This window comes from Chaetodon auriga, chromosome 16 (assembly GCF_051107435.1).
Source record: "Chaetodon auriga isolate fChaAug3 chromosome 16, fChaAug3.hap1, whole genome shotgun sequence".
Lineage (NCBI taxonomy): Eukaryota > Metazoa > Chordata > Actinopteri > Chaetodontiformes > Chaetodontidae > Chaetodon > Chaetodon auriga.
The window spans coordinates 11,621,488-11,639,258 of record NC_135089.1 but is presented as its reverse complement, the minus strand read 5'-3'; the positions used below and the strand labels follow the sequence as shown (position 1 = coordinate 11,639,258).

Sequence of the window (17,771 nt, the reverse complement as noted above, 5' to 3'; positions counted from 1 at the left end):
GTGTGAATCTGTTTCTGCCCATTTTCAATTCAAATACGTGATGTTGTAGAGAGACAACTGCTCACCCCTCGCCTCCAGGAAGAATGGCTTTGTCACTGAGGAGTTCTGGGGGGTCCTCCTCATCTGATGAGCCAGCACTAGACGACTCTTCATCGCTGTCTGCCAGACAATATGTCCGTGGCCTGGGCCTGTCACACACACACACACACACACACACACACACACACACACACACACACACACACACACACAGCTGCAGGCTCTAATGGCTTTTCACAGACCCATTAACAATTAAAACTAAAACCTATTAAATGCATCTCTACTGATATCAATCACAGGAACTGAATTTCAAATCATTCACTCAAGAAAATAACCTATAAGCAAGAACAAAATGTGTTGTTTCGGTGACAGGCACCTTTTCCCAAACTCACCAGTCATTGAACAAATCCACAGCGGTAAGCGTCCAGAGAGAGGATTAGTATATGAAGAGAAGGGAGAGCCAGCACAAAAGGGGTAGGAATTGTGAAAAAAAGAGATGTGACAACTAATATGGTTTTAAAGGCAAATCGGCCCAATTAACATCCAGTTCAGAGCTGTTAGTTTAGCATAAATATTAATACTATTTTGGACTATTCACTGTATTATAAGAGTATAACAAGAACAAAGACGGAGGAGTAAGGACAAGCTGTGAAGGACCATGCTCAAAAATCTGTAAGACATCTTAAAAAATCAAACTCAGCCTCATGAGCTTCATTACAAGCCGTAAAAGAGGAAATTACTGAGTGTAACTAAAGCCTCACCACTCTTTTCCATGCTCCCCGAGCCCCTCGCCCTCCTTTCCAAGACGGGCCAAGTTCATCTTGGTCTCTAGCGTCATGAGGAAGGAGCCCGTGTAGGAGACCTCCAGATCAAACCACAGACCTGGAAACAGAAACATTATGCTTCAACATTAAAAGCACGCTATTTTTCATCCCCCACAGCACCACAGCAGCATCAAAAAGAACCAGCTCTGAGTGCTATTTCTGTGAACAAACAAGCCTGCCTGGTGTCTAATTGCTCTGAGGTCCCCCGCAGAGCTGCCAGGAAGATGACCTATCCTCTAGTAAACACCGAAAAGGTCAGCTCTAGGGCAGCGTTGCCTCCTTATTGGCTGACTTCATCAGGCGACTTCCTGTTTACACATCACACTTCTCAGGCGGCAACGATGTGGATTTCGATCCTGTGCTGTTTGCTCATTGAATGCTAACCTAACAGATGCTCATTGATTTGTATGTGTGTGGCAGCAGTGTCAAAGAGAAGCTTGATGACAGCACGGAGTCAGGACACCTTTGACAGTGTCTCTGTGTCTCTGTATAGACACACGGAGAGAGTCTGGAGTCCCTGATTCATTTTGGTGGAGTCAACATACATCATCTGCACCACTGATGAAAGCATGTGTGTGTTGGAAATGTATCATAATATTATATATGAGACAAGATATTGCCTTGAATCTAGGTTGTTGTAACATAGAGCTTATATGTTGTTGTTTTTTCTTGAAGTAAAGCAGATATTATATTAGGAGCACACTTAGAGGAGTCTCATTGACAGTGACTGCTTCACTGTAGTTGTTGTGTACATGTTAACAGAAAAACTTGAACCGTACTTTGTACTAATTAGCAAATGTTAGCATGCTAACATGATATAAACGATGATGAAAACAATAATGATGATTAAACTGTAGAGGATTGGCAACCACTGCCATACGTATTGTGAACACTTCATGTTTAAACATTCAGAAATAAATAAATATATGTAACAGTTATTTCACCACAGCTGCTGCATCAAAAACTCATTTTATGCTTCAACTCTTCATCTAACAGTTTGGTTGTCTTTACAATGAACGTTACAGTCTCACAGAGTCACTAGTGTGACTGTAGACCCTTGTCTACAAATATCAACCAATCCTACTTTATGTCCGATGTTATTGATAATCTAATAGAATTATGTCTAGGTACTGAATGAAAAACTGATATTTTATTATAGAAGTAATGCAAAGTTCTGCTCTACACAAGCTTGTGTGCATTTAGTGGTTCTTGGAGCACAGCATTAAGGAGTCACAAAGCACTCTCACCCTCCTTATCATCATCACAAGAGCGATGAAATATCTACAAATTATGAAGTTCTGTGCGTTTCAATTCAAAGCAAATACGTTCTGCTCGGTTCATGCATAGCACAGCACTATTAGAGATGCCATTTGCCCAGGACTAATTATGTGCTGGGATGCTTTGTGAGTGTATTTCTGTGGGTTCATATGTTCATACAGAACACATTAATGAGCACTGCAGACTCAGCCGTGAAAATGCAGCTGACAGGAGAATGACTCATGTGTGACTCATTCAACTGAATAGACAAAGGTGATGCACTGTCAATGCTCTTGTATCTTTATATGCATGGCCAAATTAGACCAGACCGTCTTTGGACAAAACCTGATTATTTCAAAAAATTAGGACAGAATCTACTCATCCCCTGTTCTGTTCTCTGCTTAAAAGCACCGCTAATGATGGAAACACGCCTCCCACAACCTCTTTCCTTCCTTTCCCCTTCTTAAGCTTCTCTTTTGCGATTTTCTACCCAAACCAGCCAAGAATTAATATGCCCCTCATGTCTGTATTGTCTCTGTATGTCAAACCAGTCCCTTCGTTGGCGGTAGGCAGTGTGAGTCAGTAATGGAAGAGGGGGACCCAAGACATGAAGTTTAATTACTGTGTGTGCTTAATAGAGCGAGGCGAACAGAGCGGCTGGACTCCAGAGGAGAGAGGATTGAAGGGAAGGGGAAATGTCTTACTTTAGAGAGAGGATGAGCAGAGCTTAGGGAAGATGGAGGAACGGTGGGAAAAGAAAGATGAAGGAGATGGATAGATTGAGGGGAGGAGAAAAGTGAGGGTACGTCTTACTATTGTCTCAGAGAGCCGAGAGGGTGAACTGATAAACAGCCGGGGTTATGATGAAGGATAGAAGAGGAATGGGAAGAAAACTGATGGCAGGAAAGTAATAAATCTCTATTGTAGCAGACCATCCAGAACACTGTGTGAAAAAAAGGCACACCTAGTGTAGCTTCTCTTCCTACCTTGATGGTCCACAGAGGGTGCGGAGGCTTGGAGGATCTTAGGAATGGAAAAGCCCATGTCTAGCTCAGTCAAAGTCAGCTCATTCATAACATATGGCAGCTGAAGACGATAAAGACATGAAATACAGCCATCAGAGACACAGAATTGTCTCTTTAACTGATCACACTGAGAAACATCCTGATTTGTCAGCAAGTACCAGTACCCACCCTGATCTTACTGAGCTTCATTTGGATCTTTTTGGAGACTACATTGGCCCAGTACTTCTCTCCCAGGAAGTCCCAGAATATCCTTCCCAGAAAAGCATTGACCCAGGCCTCAGGTTCCACAGCCTCCTCCGAACTCCTGCGTATCTAAAGGATGCACATACAGGTGTGCGTTTAGCTTTAAAGGGACAGTTCACCCCAAAATCAAAAACACAGATTTTTCCTCTCACCTATAGTGCTATTTATCCATCTACATTGTTTTGGTGTGCGTTGCCAAGTTTTGGAGATTTTGGTCATAGAGATGTCTGCCTTTTCTTCAATATAATGGAACTAGATGGCACTCAGCTTGTAGTGCTCAAAGAGCCAAAAACATGCATTTGAAAGTCAGCAGCAATGTCTCTTTCCTGAAATCATGACCGAGTTACTGAACAGAAAGCAGTTCCTACAAACTACCTATGATCAGGTGACATTCAGTGTTTCATATGTCCCTCTGTTTCCTACCTTTTTGGTAGTTTTGGGGCTGCTCTCTGGGCTCTGCCCGGGGCTGTCAGTGGCAGCTGGGCTTCTCTGTGGTGGCTGGGGGTTGACAAATTTGGCCATGTAGACATTATAGTCCAACAGCATCTTCTGCTTCATCCCTCCAGTAGAGCCCCAGGAGAGGGCAGAGGAGGTCTCTCTGTGGCGAGGCGGACACAGCTCCTCCAGGCTTCCCCGGCTGCTGCTCCTGCTTTCAGCCTCCAGGCCTCCGACAGACTGGGTGCTGCTACTGCGGCTGTGAGAGGGCAAGAAAGCTACAAGTGGAGGGGTGGGGGTTGCAGTTAGGGGAGGGTAATGTGACACAATTATGCATCAGCAACATTTTCAGTGATTCCACTCAGTGCATCATATTTCACATACATAATGCATGCTCAATGACAGCATCTATTTTTCATTGAATTTGCACAACATATTGCAACGCTCTGAATCAGCATGCTTTACACCAGATGACACACTGAATCGTCTCCCTGACTCATATTAGGACTGAAGTAGTCATTTTCAGTATAATTGCTATGTATATCCACGAAACAGCTTGATATTCAAATAATCTTTCCAGTAATCCTATTCACCCTGCACTGCCTTTATCACTGGACCAACACAGTGCTGGTGTTTCCCTTTGAATTGGGCCTTATCCTTACAGGCTTATATCCCACAGTGGAGACCAATGCTATAATATGCTCCTTCTCTGTGCATGTAATCCTGCTGACCCATTCACACTCATCTGTTCGCTCAGTTGAGGGGATTGGCAGTCCCTAAGCTGAGGCTTATGCACAGATCTGATGGCTGTGCAGTTACATACTCAAGAGAATGGCTATTCTTACAGTGAGAAGTGATGTGTGTCTGTGCAAATACAGTATATGTGTGGAAAGGGTGAGTGAGACCATTAAACCTGCCTATTGTCCATGACTTTTGGTGTGTGATACTGTACATGGCTCAGTCTCAAACTCACCACTCTTGCAGATGCCAGGCAGACTGCCACCTCTCCCATCTGACTTCATTCGTGATGCCAGAAGAAATCTCCGGAACCACTCTTCCTTTTCCCGACCTGTCCTCCCAAACAGGTAGATTGTCAGGTCCCCCCCTCCAGAGGTTGGTCTTTTGGGTTCGTCTGCTGATCCTGATCCTTCAGCTTTCTCGCACTTGTCCATTCTTTCTAGCTTTTCAGCGAGACCTGTAAATCTGTCCTCCCCACCTTCAGGCTTCTCTCCCTGGGCCCTGGACATGAAGTCCTCCTGCTTGGCCAGCTCAATGCAAATGGGGTACTTCTTGTTCCATACTCTCTTCCTAGCCAAGCTTTGGGGCACTAGTTGGATCTACGGGGGCACATAGACCAAGTTAATTTAATCAAATGCATGACAATAGCGGTGGTACGATGTTGTTGTATTTGGGGCAGTAGCATTCCCACTTTGACATGAGGACAAACAATTAAAAAATGAGTAGAGCACACTGAAACTACAAATACTATGTGGTAGACTTGCCCCAGGGTGTGAGTGGGAGTAAATGGGGGGCTTGAAACATTTTGACAATAGAAAGAAAACAAAAAAATGCAGACAGGAATACAAGTGCAAATGACTCATCTGTTATGTATCTATATTTATCGCACCCAAAGCTCAATATGTCTTTGACCAGCAGTTTAAGAACACAAAGTTTTTGTTAATGATGAAAGTAGCTAGCATAGTTGCTAGCATTTGGCATTATTCAGTGCTGTACTGTGTGTTGTAATGGTACATGCAATTTTGTTTACATTCATTCATGCGTGAATTCTTTCTCCAGCCTATTGCAACTCACACCTCTCTGGAGCTGAGTAAAACAATCAGACCTTGGCTGTGACTGCATGTTTGGGAACACGACTATGTGTAATCTGGCATATATAAATGCAGGCAACATTCAAGACTGACTAAACAGCCGCAATAATGATGGTGAAATGACACTTCAGGGAGCCATTCAATTTCAGAGGAAGGAGAGTAGGGTAGTTGCATGATGCGGAGAACCATAATGACTCCTTTGCTCCATGATACACTGACATGAGAAATGTCTTCTTACTGTCCTGCCCTCAGATATACAAAACCATTGAGTCAGCACACTAATACAGAGGACACACAGTTGTGTGTACAGGGTCAGTGACCTGTGATATTCACTCCATGTTTACACACAGTATGTGACTCTGAGTGGCTTTGTCACTGAACATGACCTATTAGCAAGCATGCACTCAGGCAAAGGCAAATATGAGGGGACGTGTGCTTGATGTCACTATCCGTTAAGCACACAAAAACACTGGGGAGCCAGTGGAGACACACACTTAACACATTAATGGCCCCCCTTCATTTTGTCCTTCTCTCATATGCTCATATTTCACAAGCAGGCAAAGAAACACGTCAAAGCATTTCAGCACCTCTCTTTCACTTAGTCCTACCCACATACACCCGCAATGACCGCACCTTGCTGTCAGTCAGGTCATAGATCTTCTGGCTGATGTAGGTGACGTCAGGTTTAGGCTCGTTGTGTGTGGCACGGCGGGAGATGTTGCGGTTGGGCTTGGACAGACGCAGGACGGAGCCCTCTAGACGGACGTAAACAGAGTGGGTCAGGGTGGCGTGGTACATCTCCGGGTCATAGCTGTGGATCTCATTCATCCAGCCCTGAGAGATTGAGGGGGTGGAGAGGGGAGGAGTTTTAAATGACATTGACTCATAATGTTTTCTCGCAGCGCATATACACACATCAGAGTCCCGGTCAAACACAGGGTTTTCGGGTGTAGGTTTACTCAGAGGTTGAGTTTCCTTGCTGGTGAGTTGATATTATACTGTACAAAGACATGTACAAAGTCCTTTCACCCGTCTTATGAGGATTCAAAGACATTCAAGTCAACAGGTCATGCTGCAAAAGTAAGCGAAAGGCAGGTAAGTGTAAGTGAAAGAAAACTGGACATGCTGTGTCTTCAGTTATTGCTTGATATTCATTTTTTCTACATGATCACATTTTAACATTTTATAAAGACCCCATAAATTTAGTTGTTAAAGAAACAACAGATCTTTGGCATTCTCTGAACTGCAATTTCTTGTTACTTATCAGCCAACATATCGGCCTGCAACCAATATATCCCTGATTATTCTGTGTCACGATGTATCGTCAGGCTCTACTAGTAAAGTGGTGAAACACTTTAAAAACCAACAGCAAGTCCAATTGCCTTTAACTACTGTTAAATCATGAAAAAAATGTGTAAGGATGCAAAAAATATTTCTGTCAATACACTGATATATTTCAAAACTAATGTTTCATTCAAAGATGCCATGCCACAAAGTTCATACAACACAGCAAAAGATAAAGTGGTGCACCTGAAACACAAATTCTCTGTTGATCCTCAGAGCAAAGCAAAAGATGAAGAGAGAGAAGAAAGTTTGTCCCCACTGCTGTTGCCCTGCACTTGTGTGCTCTAGGGTCGCTCATCCACATGTGTGTGTATCATGTTCTGCACAACCACAGAGCTCCTCTTTTGGAACAGCTGTGCCCTTGAGTCATAGGGCTCTCCTTTGCAACAGCTTGGTACCCACTAAGACACACACATACAAGTACACACGCTTACATAACTCCCTCAAACTACTGAACATCTCTGTTCTAGGAGAGCTTCCACAGCACTGAGTGAGGTTAACTGAGAACAAAGGGCAAATGTGGTGGCACTCTCATTCAAATTTGGTTCAAAGCTAAACTGTAGCTGGAGAAAAAGTGTACTATAACCCCAATATGTCGCTGTTGGTCCCCATGAGGCTGTATTGAGTTTAATTTTCATCCAAACTCCCACCTTGTCAGTCTCAAAGGAGGCACTGAGACCCAAAGCCAATTTAATTGAAACAACAGGGGAAATTTCAGTGCTTGGCTAGTACAAAAAGATGTTAAAATGAGCAAAGAAGATATAGTCTAAAGATACAAAACAAAAGCTATTGGCAGACAGCAATTCTGCCTATGACAGTTTAACTCGATTTAACTTGTGCTTGACGGTAAATAAAGAATTTTGGCATTCTGTGTGCTGTATGGCACTCACACTTAGGTTGGTTTCTCCGTGGCATGGTAAGATAAATGCAGTGTCCTCGCTATATATGACACTGATGCTACAAATTCCATGTGTAAAACTTGTAAGGCTAAATCTAATATAGGTTATCTTGACTCTTGGCAATATAGCACATAGCTACTTGTTGCATGCTTGCATTCAGTGCTATGATTTTCCTGTAACTACCAAGAATGTGTAAATCTGACATGCACCTTAGATGTGCAATTGATAATGTTGCAGCAAAGCAAGACCTTAATGGTAGTCCTGGAGCCAAGCAAGAGCAAGAACACCTGTTAAAAATGCCTCAGTCTTTCAAAGCAATATCAAAAGCCTGTGCATTTTGAAGTCATATATGAACAGGTCTAAACTGAGCCATCCATGGTGTACTCTGTCTCACCTTAAAGATTCCTGGTTCTTTGATATCCAGCTGAGCCACATTCCAGTGCTCTATCCTTCGTCTCCCACTTCTCATCCCTGATGACGAGCGTCGAGGAGAGGACAGCCAAAGGACCAGCAAGGCCAACATGAACCCTGCTACTATCCCCTGCACCACTGCACATGCATATGGTGGCACTGGAAGGACTAAATACCAGTACACCAACTGTGTCAAGAAGATTAGGCCAGTCACAGGCACAGTCTCCAACTCCTCCTCCATTTTCTCCTCCTCCTCTGTGTCAAGTTCACTACACAATCCAGTACTACCAGTATGGGGCTGCCTGGACCCGGGATGATCCCCATCTGGTGTTTCTGTATCGGTACATAACTCAAAGTCTTCACTGTACAGTTCACAGAATTCCTCGTCTTCCTGTCGAGCTACCAAGGCCGACATAGAGCAGCGTCCCAGAGTGAGAGAAGGAGATTTGGGGAAAATGGATGTGGAGGTCTGGGCGAGGGCTGGAGCTGGTGCCAGTGATGGGAAAGAGAAATAAACAGAGTCAGGACCCTTGCCTGTTGGGGTTTCGTCCTCTTCTTCCACTTCAGCCCCTTCCTCCTCCTTGATGCTATAGTTGTTGTTACCTTCTGCGTGTCCATTTACCGCTGTCACACCACTGAGCTCTGAAGCACTGGAGGACAGCGATTTGGCACGATAAGTGGAACTTCCAACAGCTCCCACACCAGACTCATCCCCCATGATCTTACTAAAAAGCTGCAGGGGGTCTGACATCACCTCTGACAGCCGTCGCTTGGTATCTTCTATCCTTGCCTCCACCTCTTGGACCTTGAAGAAAGACCTACCATCTGGGGACATGATTGGGGAAGAGGGGGCTGTTTTGGAGTCTCCACCTGCGTGAGTAACAGTGACAGGGCAGGAGGATAAGCGAGGCTGGGAGAACTGTTTGAAGAGCTGCATGTTACGAGGTGGAGGCCGCTGGGATGGCTGTACTTGCTGTTGCTGATGAGGGGGGTGATGAAGATAGTGATGAAGAGGACCTTCCTGATGATCGGCCTTTGAAGTGTCCGTGGAAAGAGACTTAACAAAAGATTTCATTAAGTGGCGGTGACGTGCATGTGATGGTGCAACGATGGTAGGCGCAGGAGTAGTCTCTCTAGACTCAACGTCATTGGACAAGGACCTGACCAGGCTGAGGAAAGGTTTGGAGGAGGGCAACGCTGCAGACTTGCAAGGAGAGGAGGAGCTGGAGCTTGTGGATGGAGGATTGGCTGAGGGTCGGTCAGAGGGCCAGGAGGAGCTAGCAGGAGGGCTGAAGCTTAGGTGGGATTGGGTGGAGGTGGGGATAATAGTCATGGCTGGGGAGGGTGTATGCGGGTGAGGGTATGAGGGTTCAACAGACAGGGTTGTGGAGGAAACGGGGAGTACAGCAGCCCCTGACGAGCTCTCCACACCAGCAGATTCAAACAGCAGCTCCTCTTTTGCCTCCAAGCCTGTGGCCACAGACTGGTCATCAGAACCTGAAGCTTCTACACCTTGAAGTCCCCCTGCACCATCAAACTCAGATTTAGCTCCAGCAGATCCAACGGGTACCCCATAGAGCTCCTCTTCCTCATCGTCTTCCTCCTTCCCCAGAGCAGAGAAGTGGATGGTGATGGTGTCACGAGAGAGGGAGCGCTGCACCTGCAGCTTGGGTCCGGGGGCTTGACGAGGGGGAGGAGTGTCAGCATGCTGGCCACTTCCCCTGCTGCTGCTGCCCTGACTGCTCATCACCACCCTGCACAGGGCTCACAGCCTGGGAGAGACACACAGAGAGAAGCAGGACACTGTTAATAACAACAGCGATACTGAAACACTGGTACAAAACACGAAAAGGAAGGAGGTTGAGAAGTTGCAGTGTGGTTGAATAACTTCATAGGTCCCATGCATAGGACAGAGGAGAACAGGCCCACAGCTCTTTATTCATCCTAATGTGAGTAGACTGGACAGGTATGTCCATGCTCCCCGATCCATTAGCCCTCATTATGCAAGGCTGTAGCTGACAGACTCAGTTGCTCTCAGGCCTGGCCTCTCTCTGTCTTACCAGCATCTTCCTCTCAGACTATCGCAACCTGATTAATGGGTTACTTCAGAGGACATGAGCCTTGAGAAGCAAGGCTGCATCTAACACTGTTCTTCTTAATATCTGGTGAATGTAAGTGCCATTCACTTATATTTTACCTCTGTTTTGGTCTCCACCAACTCCTGAGGGAGATAATAATAATAATAATAATAATAATAATAATAATAATAATAATAATAATAATAATAATAATAATAATAATGCACTATATTTGTATAGCACCTTTCATACAGGAATTGCAGCTCAAAGTGCTTTACAAGAAAGAAATCACATGCACCAAGTGAGTGATTTACATAAAAAACCAGAATGAACACAACAGATAATGGATAAAAAATGAAAAACGTAAAAAATGTAAAAATAAAAATAAAGACAATGCCTAAAAATCTGAAGAAATCTGTCTGGTGTCTGCTTTCTTTGGTTCTCAGACACAACAGAATCTTTCTCCTTCTCTACAGACACTGACCTATAAGGCACAACCCAGTGTAAAGCGGTGACACTGAACCAAAACATCTGTGGACCATTAAACCAAAACAACGAGCTGAAAGATGCTAAAATGCTCTGTATAAAAATGGCAGTTGGTGCATCTTTAAAATGATGTGGTTAGAAAAGGTGGAGACCTTGTGTGTTTTAATTTATCTAAAATTATAAAACTCATAATGAAACACTTTTAATGCACAAAAATGCTCTCTGGCCGGTATTCTGATTTAATCTCTTTACTCATTTATATTTATAGCTCAAATGTTGTTTTGAAACTGCTCATTATATTTGTTGAGTTTGTCATTTAATTGTTAAATTTTATCTTGTCATACATTGCATTATTTCTGTACTTTATGGGATCCTAAAAAACATAAACAACATATAAACATAACAAACCCTCCTTCCCCCACCCAATCGTAACAATAGGCAGGACATAATCACACAACAAAGAAGCTGTTAGGCTCCAGTGATCACAGGAACAAGGCGTCTATTGTATAGTCTCAACGCAGCGGAACCAAAGTCATTCATCATGCAGTGATTTCACTAAATGAGGCCTCAACTTGTTATTGAGTTATTGTGCCTGCTTATTCTTCCACATCGCATAGAGTCCATCATCCCTGGTTAGCATTATCAAACAGGGACAGCAAATCAAGCACACACACATATACACCCATGCACAGAAGGGCAAGCAGCAACATGCTGTTTGGGCCCCCGCAGAGTCACTCAGGCTGTTCGATAAAAATGGCTTATAATGGAAGGAGGGACGAAGGTAAACAACAGTGCAGTGAGCTTGTGTGATTGTGTGCATTTCTGAGAAAGCCCCGGCGCCCCTTGGGGCTCTCCGGTTGGCACTGCCTCTCCAGAGATTGTATTTGTTGGGATGAAATAACAGAGCATTTGACTTTCCCAGCCAGCCATTCACTTGGCTGTGCTACAATGGGTTTTGTGTGTGTCATTTTGAGTATGTGTGTGCATACGTGCGTGCCTGTGTGTGTGTGTGTGTGTGTGTGTGTGTGTGTGTGTGTGTGTGTGTGTGTGTGTTGCTTCTGCCATGGCTGTGCTAGGGGCACAGCAGATCGAATAAAAACAAGGAAAGAGAGAGAGACAGAAAAAAGAGCAACAAAAAGAAGAAAGATGAAGAGCCTCAGGGGGTCTGTAGAGGCTGCAGACGACCTTTCAGAGACAAGCTTTTGAAGTGGAATTCACTTAAAAGACGGCAGAAAGGCAGAGACGGACAGAGAAAATGGGGAAGATGGCACAGACGAGAGAAAGTGACGGAGTGGAGAGAGGAGGGAGGAGACAAACGCGTGGGGAGACAGAGCCATGGAGATGGAAGTGGTTGTTGTTGTCATCAAAGCCTGAAGGACGGACTAAAGCATGGCAGAGGTCGACCAGGGCGACAGGGAAGGATCCAAGTTTTTCCTGGAGTCAGGTTTTAGAAGGACGCAGACAAAAGACAAAGGAGACAAAGCATCTCAACTTCATATTCTAACACTGTTGTGTTAAACGTGTCTAAGTGTCACTATTTTGATAATCAGTTCCTCATTTTCAAGCACAGCTTCTGAACATTTGCTGGCACCAGGTTCTCATATATTTGGCATTAATTGAAAATGAAAAGTGCAGTCTAACTTGAACTCTGATTAAAGAATGTTTCAAATTTAAACTTCAGGCTTACATAGAACTACAGATACCTGATTTTGTCCATACATTTGTTTATTACTTCTTGGTTCATGTCAGTTTCTTTAGTGCATCTTTTCTTTCCATATCTGGTGCATCGTATTCTGACAGTTATTGACTTTTTTCCCCATAGTTTAACTACGGAATCACATCAGCCACAACGCTGGTCAGCATGTTGATGCTGCAACCCCACGAGTACTTAGTACGTCTGTAATGTTTCACACGGTTGCACAATGGTCACACTGTACATTACTTGTGTCAAACAACAGAATATTGCAGTGAAACCCATATATACACACACACACACACACACACACAGGTATATATATACACTACAGGTTAAAACCTGACTGTGCAAGGATGTTTGGGCATATTGATAAATTTGGCATGATTCATCTGTTTTGCCAAGCTCACTTCTCTCAGGTCATGGGTTCCATTGCACAACACACAATAATTTAGCTTTATGGCTGTTGTGATGACTTCACAAGATGGTCTCTAGTTTTACTTAGTGTCTTAGAGTGGGCAGGAATGACAGGAAACCGGATACTGTGATCCGCAACTTAAAACCGATATGTGCCAGAGGCATAAATTGTAGGAGTGCCATTGGCCCTTTCCCTACTTTCGGCACGCTTGTTTGTACCACACCCATCTTCAAACTCAGCTTTCATTTTGATCTCAATTACACACCAGTAAAGTTTCATGATCACATCCTGCACAGTGACAAAATCTGTCCACAAGCAGACAGACGGACATGTACAGTAGGTATGTAAAATACTCCTGTGGTAGTTCCCACTACAATAGGTGTCTGCAGAACACATTTTACCACAATGATACACACAGTCACACAGTAGTGACTGCTAAACACACATAAAATGATGTATTCACTGGTATGAATGACTCATACACAGCCCAAAAGATCCGAGGCTTTATGCGAGCTAAAACATAGATGTCACAATGAAAACATGTCTAGTGCTCCTCAGACTGAACAAAATGCAACCTGCAGAATGTTTGCAGACACACCCACAGATTCAGTTACTTCCTCAATGCGCCGCTGCCATAAAAAGCACTATGTTTGTTTTAGCTGCTTCTGGATGAGGAGGAGAGGAGGAGGTGGAGGGGAGAGTCTGGCATGGAGACAGGACTCATCCAATTAATCAAAGCAAGCAGTGCCACAGTGCCAATCAGCTAAAGCCAACACCCCGGGAGAAGAGAGAGGAGGGAAGGGAGGTTAAAAGCAGCAGGGTAAAAGAATAAGAGGATGGACAGACAGTAGAAATGGAGAAGGGGGAAAGAAAAAACAGGAGACTGGAGAGAAAAGCAAAAAATGGCATAGTTTTTGTGACATTAGACGTCCAAAAATCGATACATTTCCTAATCCACAACTGGTTAAAACCCTTCCCAACTCAAAACCCTCCTTCAACTTGAAATACATTCATACAAAAGGGGGAAAAAAAATGAATGAGTGGTGAAGAGGAGGGAGGTACAGAGTGGGTGGAGAACGAGAGACGGAGATGTATTTATGGTCAGTTTGTGCCGCCTTCAGTATATCATGTCTCTCTTTTCTCAGCTGAATCAGCCGCTGAAAACGACCCATTAACTCAAATTTTTAAGAGCCAAGAAGCAGAGGCAAACAAGATTTGGTACAGTTTTTCATCATTTTCCGCTCGGTTCATTCCTACTAAAAAACGCAGCTGATACACCACCGAGCCTGACAGATGCTGCAGCAGATTCCATATGCGTCTCTTTCTTTTTTTTTTTTTTTGACAGACTCACCTGATCTCCCTTTCCTCTCTCTGCATTTGATTGATGGGTAGATACTCCTCGACTGTCACACACCCTGACGAACATCAGGCCCTGAGGAGATGTGCGCAGTGGGAGGGGTCACTGTGAAGACCCACTGTCCTTATGCTGTTACATTTAGAGATTATTGTTGTTGTTAAGGTTAAGAATGACAGGACGACAGGTAGCATGTCTGCACGCGCAAGTAAAGTAAAAGTGAGACATTTTAGGGAATATATTTACACACTTTCTGGTGGCAAGAACCCCCAGTTAGCTTAGCTTAGTATAAAGACTGGTAACAGGGTGAAACAGCTGGACTGGCTCCTTCCAAAAAAAATAAAAAAAATAAAAAATCCACCTACCAGAGCCTCTGAAGATAAGATAAAATAAGATTATCCTTTATTAATCCCACAGCAGGGAAATTTGCAGTGTTACAGCAATAGTAGGGAAAGTGCAATGCTAAAAAGCTTTAGTAAAAAAACAACGTACAATACGTCAGTAAAACAAGGCCTTGACTTCACATTATTGTACACAGGAAACATTGATAGTATGCAGCAGTGTGATTGTAGCAGCAGGAAAGAAGGACTGGCCGTATCTCTCCTTCACACAGCGCGGGTGAAGCAGCCTGTCACTGCAGGAGCTGCACAGTGCTGTCAGAGAGTCCTGCATGGGGTGAGACATGTTCTTCATCAGGGATGATAGCTTAGCCATCATCCTCCTTTCTCCCACCACCCCTACTGGATCGAGGGAGCAGAGCTGGGCTTCTTCACCGGTCTGTTAAGTCTCTTCCTGTCAGCAGTCAAGTTGTGATTGAGAGATGGATCTATGCAGGAGGTAGCTGACAGTGTCATTCACCCCAAATTTTAGGTTAATCATCAAACTGTCATAGGTCCTCTGACGGGGTGAAAGATGGACAAGGACCAGCCTCTCTGGCATCTTCATCAGGTGTGCTGTCAGTGCCCCCAGAATCTAGCTGTTGAGGTGTGATCTGGAAGTTGTGGGATGTGGGATGTAAGTGGGGATGGGGCTGTACATTATTAAGGCCCCTCCTAACTTCACCATTGTTCTGCTCCAACTGATCCTCCATCTTCCTCCTGTAGCTGTTATTTTTTTCACACCCTGATTCTCCTCTTTTGTTCCCTCTGCACGTCCTTCAGATCCTCTTTATTTCCTGACCTTGAGGACAGCCTGTCAGGAGTAATCCAGTGTTGGAAAAACAGTGCACAGTCCTGGGGGGGGTACTGCATTTTTCACAGAGAAGTTGATATAGTCCATTAAACAGTGTGAGACTGTCAATGTCCTATAATGTCCATCACCATCGCAAAGTACTTCCCGCACAGTTGTATCAGTCCTTCGAAGCCTCATCAGCTTTGTTGAACCATCTTGTCACTGTGAGTGACAGCCGGCTGCCAGTGTATGAGGTTTGTACAGGCAGGTGCAGGAGGTGCGCCAGGTTGTGATAACGTCCTCCCAGGGGAGGGAGACGCGTTGAGTTATGTGCCTCCTTGGTACTGACATAAAATAAATCCAGCATTTTATGGTCTCTGTTGTAGCATGTAACATATTGAGTGAACGTGGGCAGAATGGAGGACAGAAAGGCCTGATTTAAGTCACCAGAAATAAAGTACAAAAAATAAGTGTAAAAACTAGAATTTGCAGTTTTTACGGGGGATTATGTGAGGGACTATTTCTTGCTTAGGACCAGTTGCCAGGCAACCAGCAGAGACTCCAGGAAGTTTAAGACTGGCACATGACCTCCTGTAAAACAGCAAACGGTCATTTTTCCACTTTCGTTTACTGCCAGATTAAACAAAGAAGTTATGAAGTGTTCAATAGTGACAGTGTTCGGTGGACTTTGACGGCAACACAACACTGGTATGTGAGCTGTAGGCCACAAATCATAACCACAGGTTGACCTCGCCGAATCAGTCGAGATGGAAGCTTGTCTTTAATAATGAGGATTAACCTAACAATGAGCTGCCAGTGCCCCCCCCCCCCCCCCCCCAACAAATAAAACAAAACCCAACAATATTGCCTTTTGCCAAAAATGCCAGGATGGTCAGAGATCTTGGGTGTGTTACGTTAGCAGCACTAATGTAGCCTCGAGCAGGGATGGAGAGCTACAGAGGTCTGCTAAACTCACTTCTTTCTAACTCCACACCTCCACATTTATTTCCATTTTAAAGTCTTCAGCTCCAACCGAAACAAGTCACATCCCTTGAAGCAATTTATCATACTTGGTGCAGCTCCCTCTGGAGCCTCAGCGGGCATCTTTGTTCACACATGCAGTCGCACTCCCCAACACCTGAAAACAGCCTTTAATGAGAAAAATCAGCGCGTTACCCCTTTAAGACTTTTATAGCCCTTTATGGCCACAATATATCTGTATTCATGGGAGCTATTTTAAGTCGTGGATCAATACCAATGACTCAACAGTTACTTCAGTAGGTGCTGAGATTGCCTTTTGAAAAACAACTTTCAAGCCTGTGCTCTGATTTGGAAATTACACATTCACAGCCTTGAAATGACGAGGACGGCGTGGGCTGAGCAAACTTCGCTCAAAGTGGGATCATTTGCATCATGATGTATTTTGTGGGTATATCTGTTGGATTTTTGCTGGCTGTATTTATTCAGCTGAGAACTTCTCCATTCTGTCCACTTCAGGCCACCGTACTCTACGCCAGACTCTTGTCAGTGTTGTTCCTTGGTTGCACTCGGTAAAAATGCCAAACTACTAAATACTTCTCTTTAAGTAACAGTGTGCTGATGCGATTGGATGCGTCAGCAGGTGTCGAGGACAGACTGACACGACCTCTGCTGAAGGATGTTAAGTTAGCATGCCAAATTCCCTCAGAATGAAGATCAAACAGAAAAGTTAAACGAGGAAAGAGAAATTTAGGCCGGCGTCTGGAGCATACAGAGCGGATGACTGCGTGAAAAATGGGGCAGGCGGAAAAGTGAAAAACAAGTCGGCGAGGCATTAAAAGGGGAGGGTGACAGCGGGAAGATAGATCGGTTGAGACAGAGAGACGGGAGATGAACACAGGATGCACAGAAAGAGAGAGGGAGAGGCTGAGAGAGGCAGTCGACTGACAGCCAGAGACACACACAAGAAACGAGCTCCTTGGTCACATGATGTATGCAGGTCCTGGTAACAGCAGAGAGCATCTAAAGCACGTGGAGAGGGTGGAATAGCAAAAGACACAAAGGCTGAGGAGGCTTGTTTGTCCTCCAGCACACTACAAACCACAGACACAGAGTCACATAACAGCAGAGAGCAGGTAAACACTGCACAGGCCTTTTTTTTTTCATGCTCCACTGCTCTCTCCAGGCAACACTGGTCCAAGTCATTACTAGCTCCCTGGTTACATCACATGCACACACAGTACTGTACACTTACATGTATGCAGACTTACTGTACACTTATATAAAG

General features: G+C 44.4%; 1 protein-coding gene across 3 annotated transcripts in view; it reads right to left on the bottom strand.

Annotated features, from left to right (window-relative positions):
- The window catches only part of tex2 (testis expressed 2), a 29,511-nt gene that overhangs the window by 3,934 nt on the left and 7,806 nt on the right, over positions 1 to 17,771 (bottom strand). For 2 of the 3 annotated variants that reach the window (XM_076751654.1, XM_076751653.1), the window contains exons 3-10: positions 8,290 to 10,078; positions 6,286 to 6,486; positions 4,797 to 5,160; positions 3,812 to 4,101; positions 3,314 to 3,457; positions 3,107 to 3,206; positions 801 to 921; positions 66 to 188 (exon numbers count right to left, since the gene is read on the bottom strand). In XM_076751654.1, the coding sequence (XP_076607769.1) occupies positions 66 to 188; positions 801 to 921; positions 3,107 to 3,206; positions 3,314 to 3,457; positions 3,812 to 4,101; positions 4,797 to 5,160; positions 6,286 to 6,486; positions 8,290 to 10,053 (3,107 nt within the window). In that variant the 5' untranslated portion in view covers positions 10,054 to 10,078. The remainder of the gene's footprint in view (positions 1 to 65; positions 189 to 800; positions 922 to 3,106; positions 3,207 to 3,313; positions 3,458 to 3,811; positions 4,102 to 4,796; positions 5,161 to 6,285; positions 6,487 to 8,289; positions 10,079 to 17,771) is intronic. The other variant, XM_076751655.1, reaches the window with a different exon arrangement.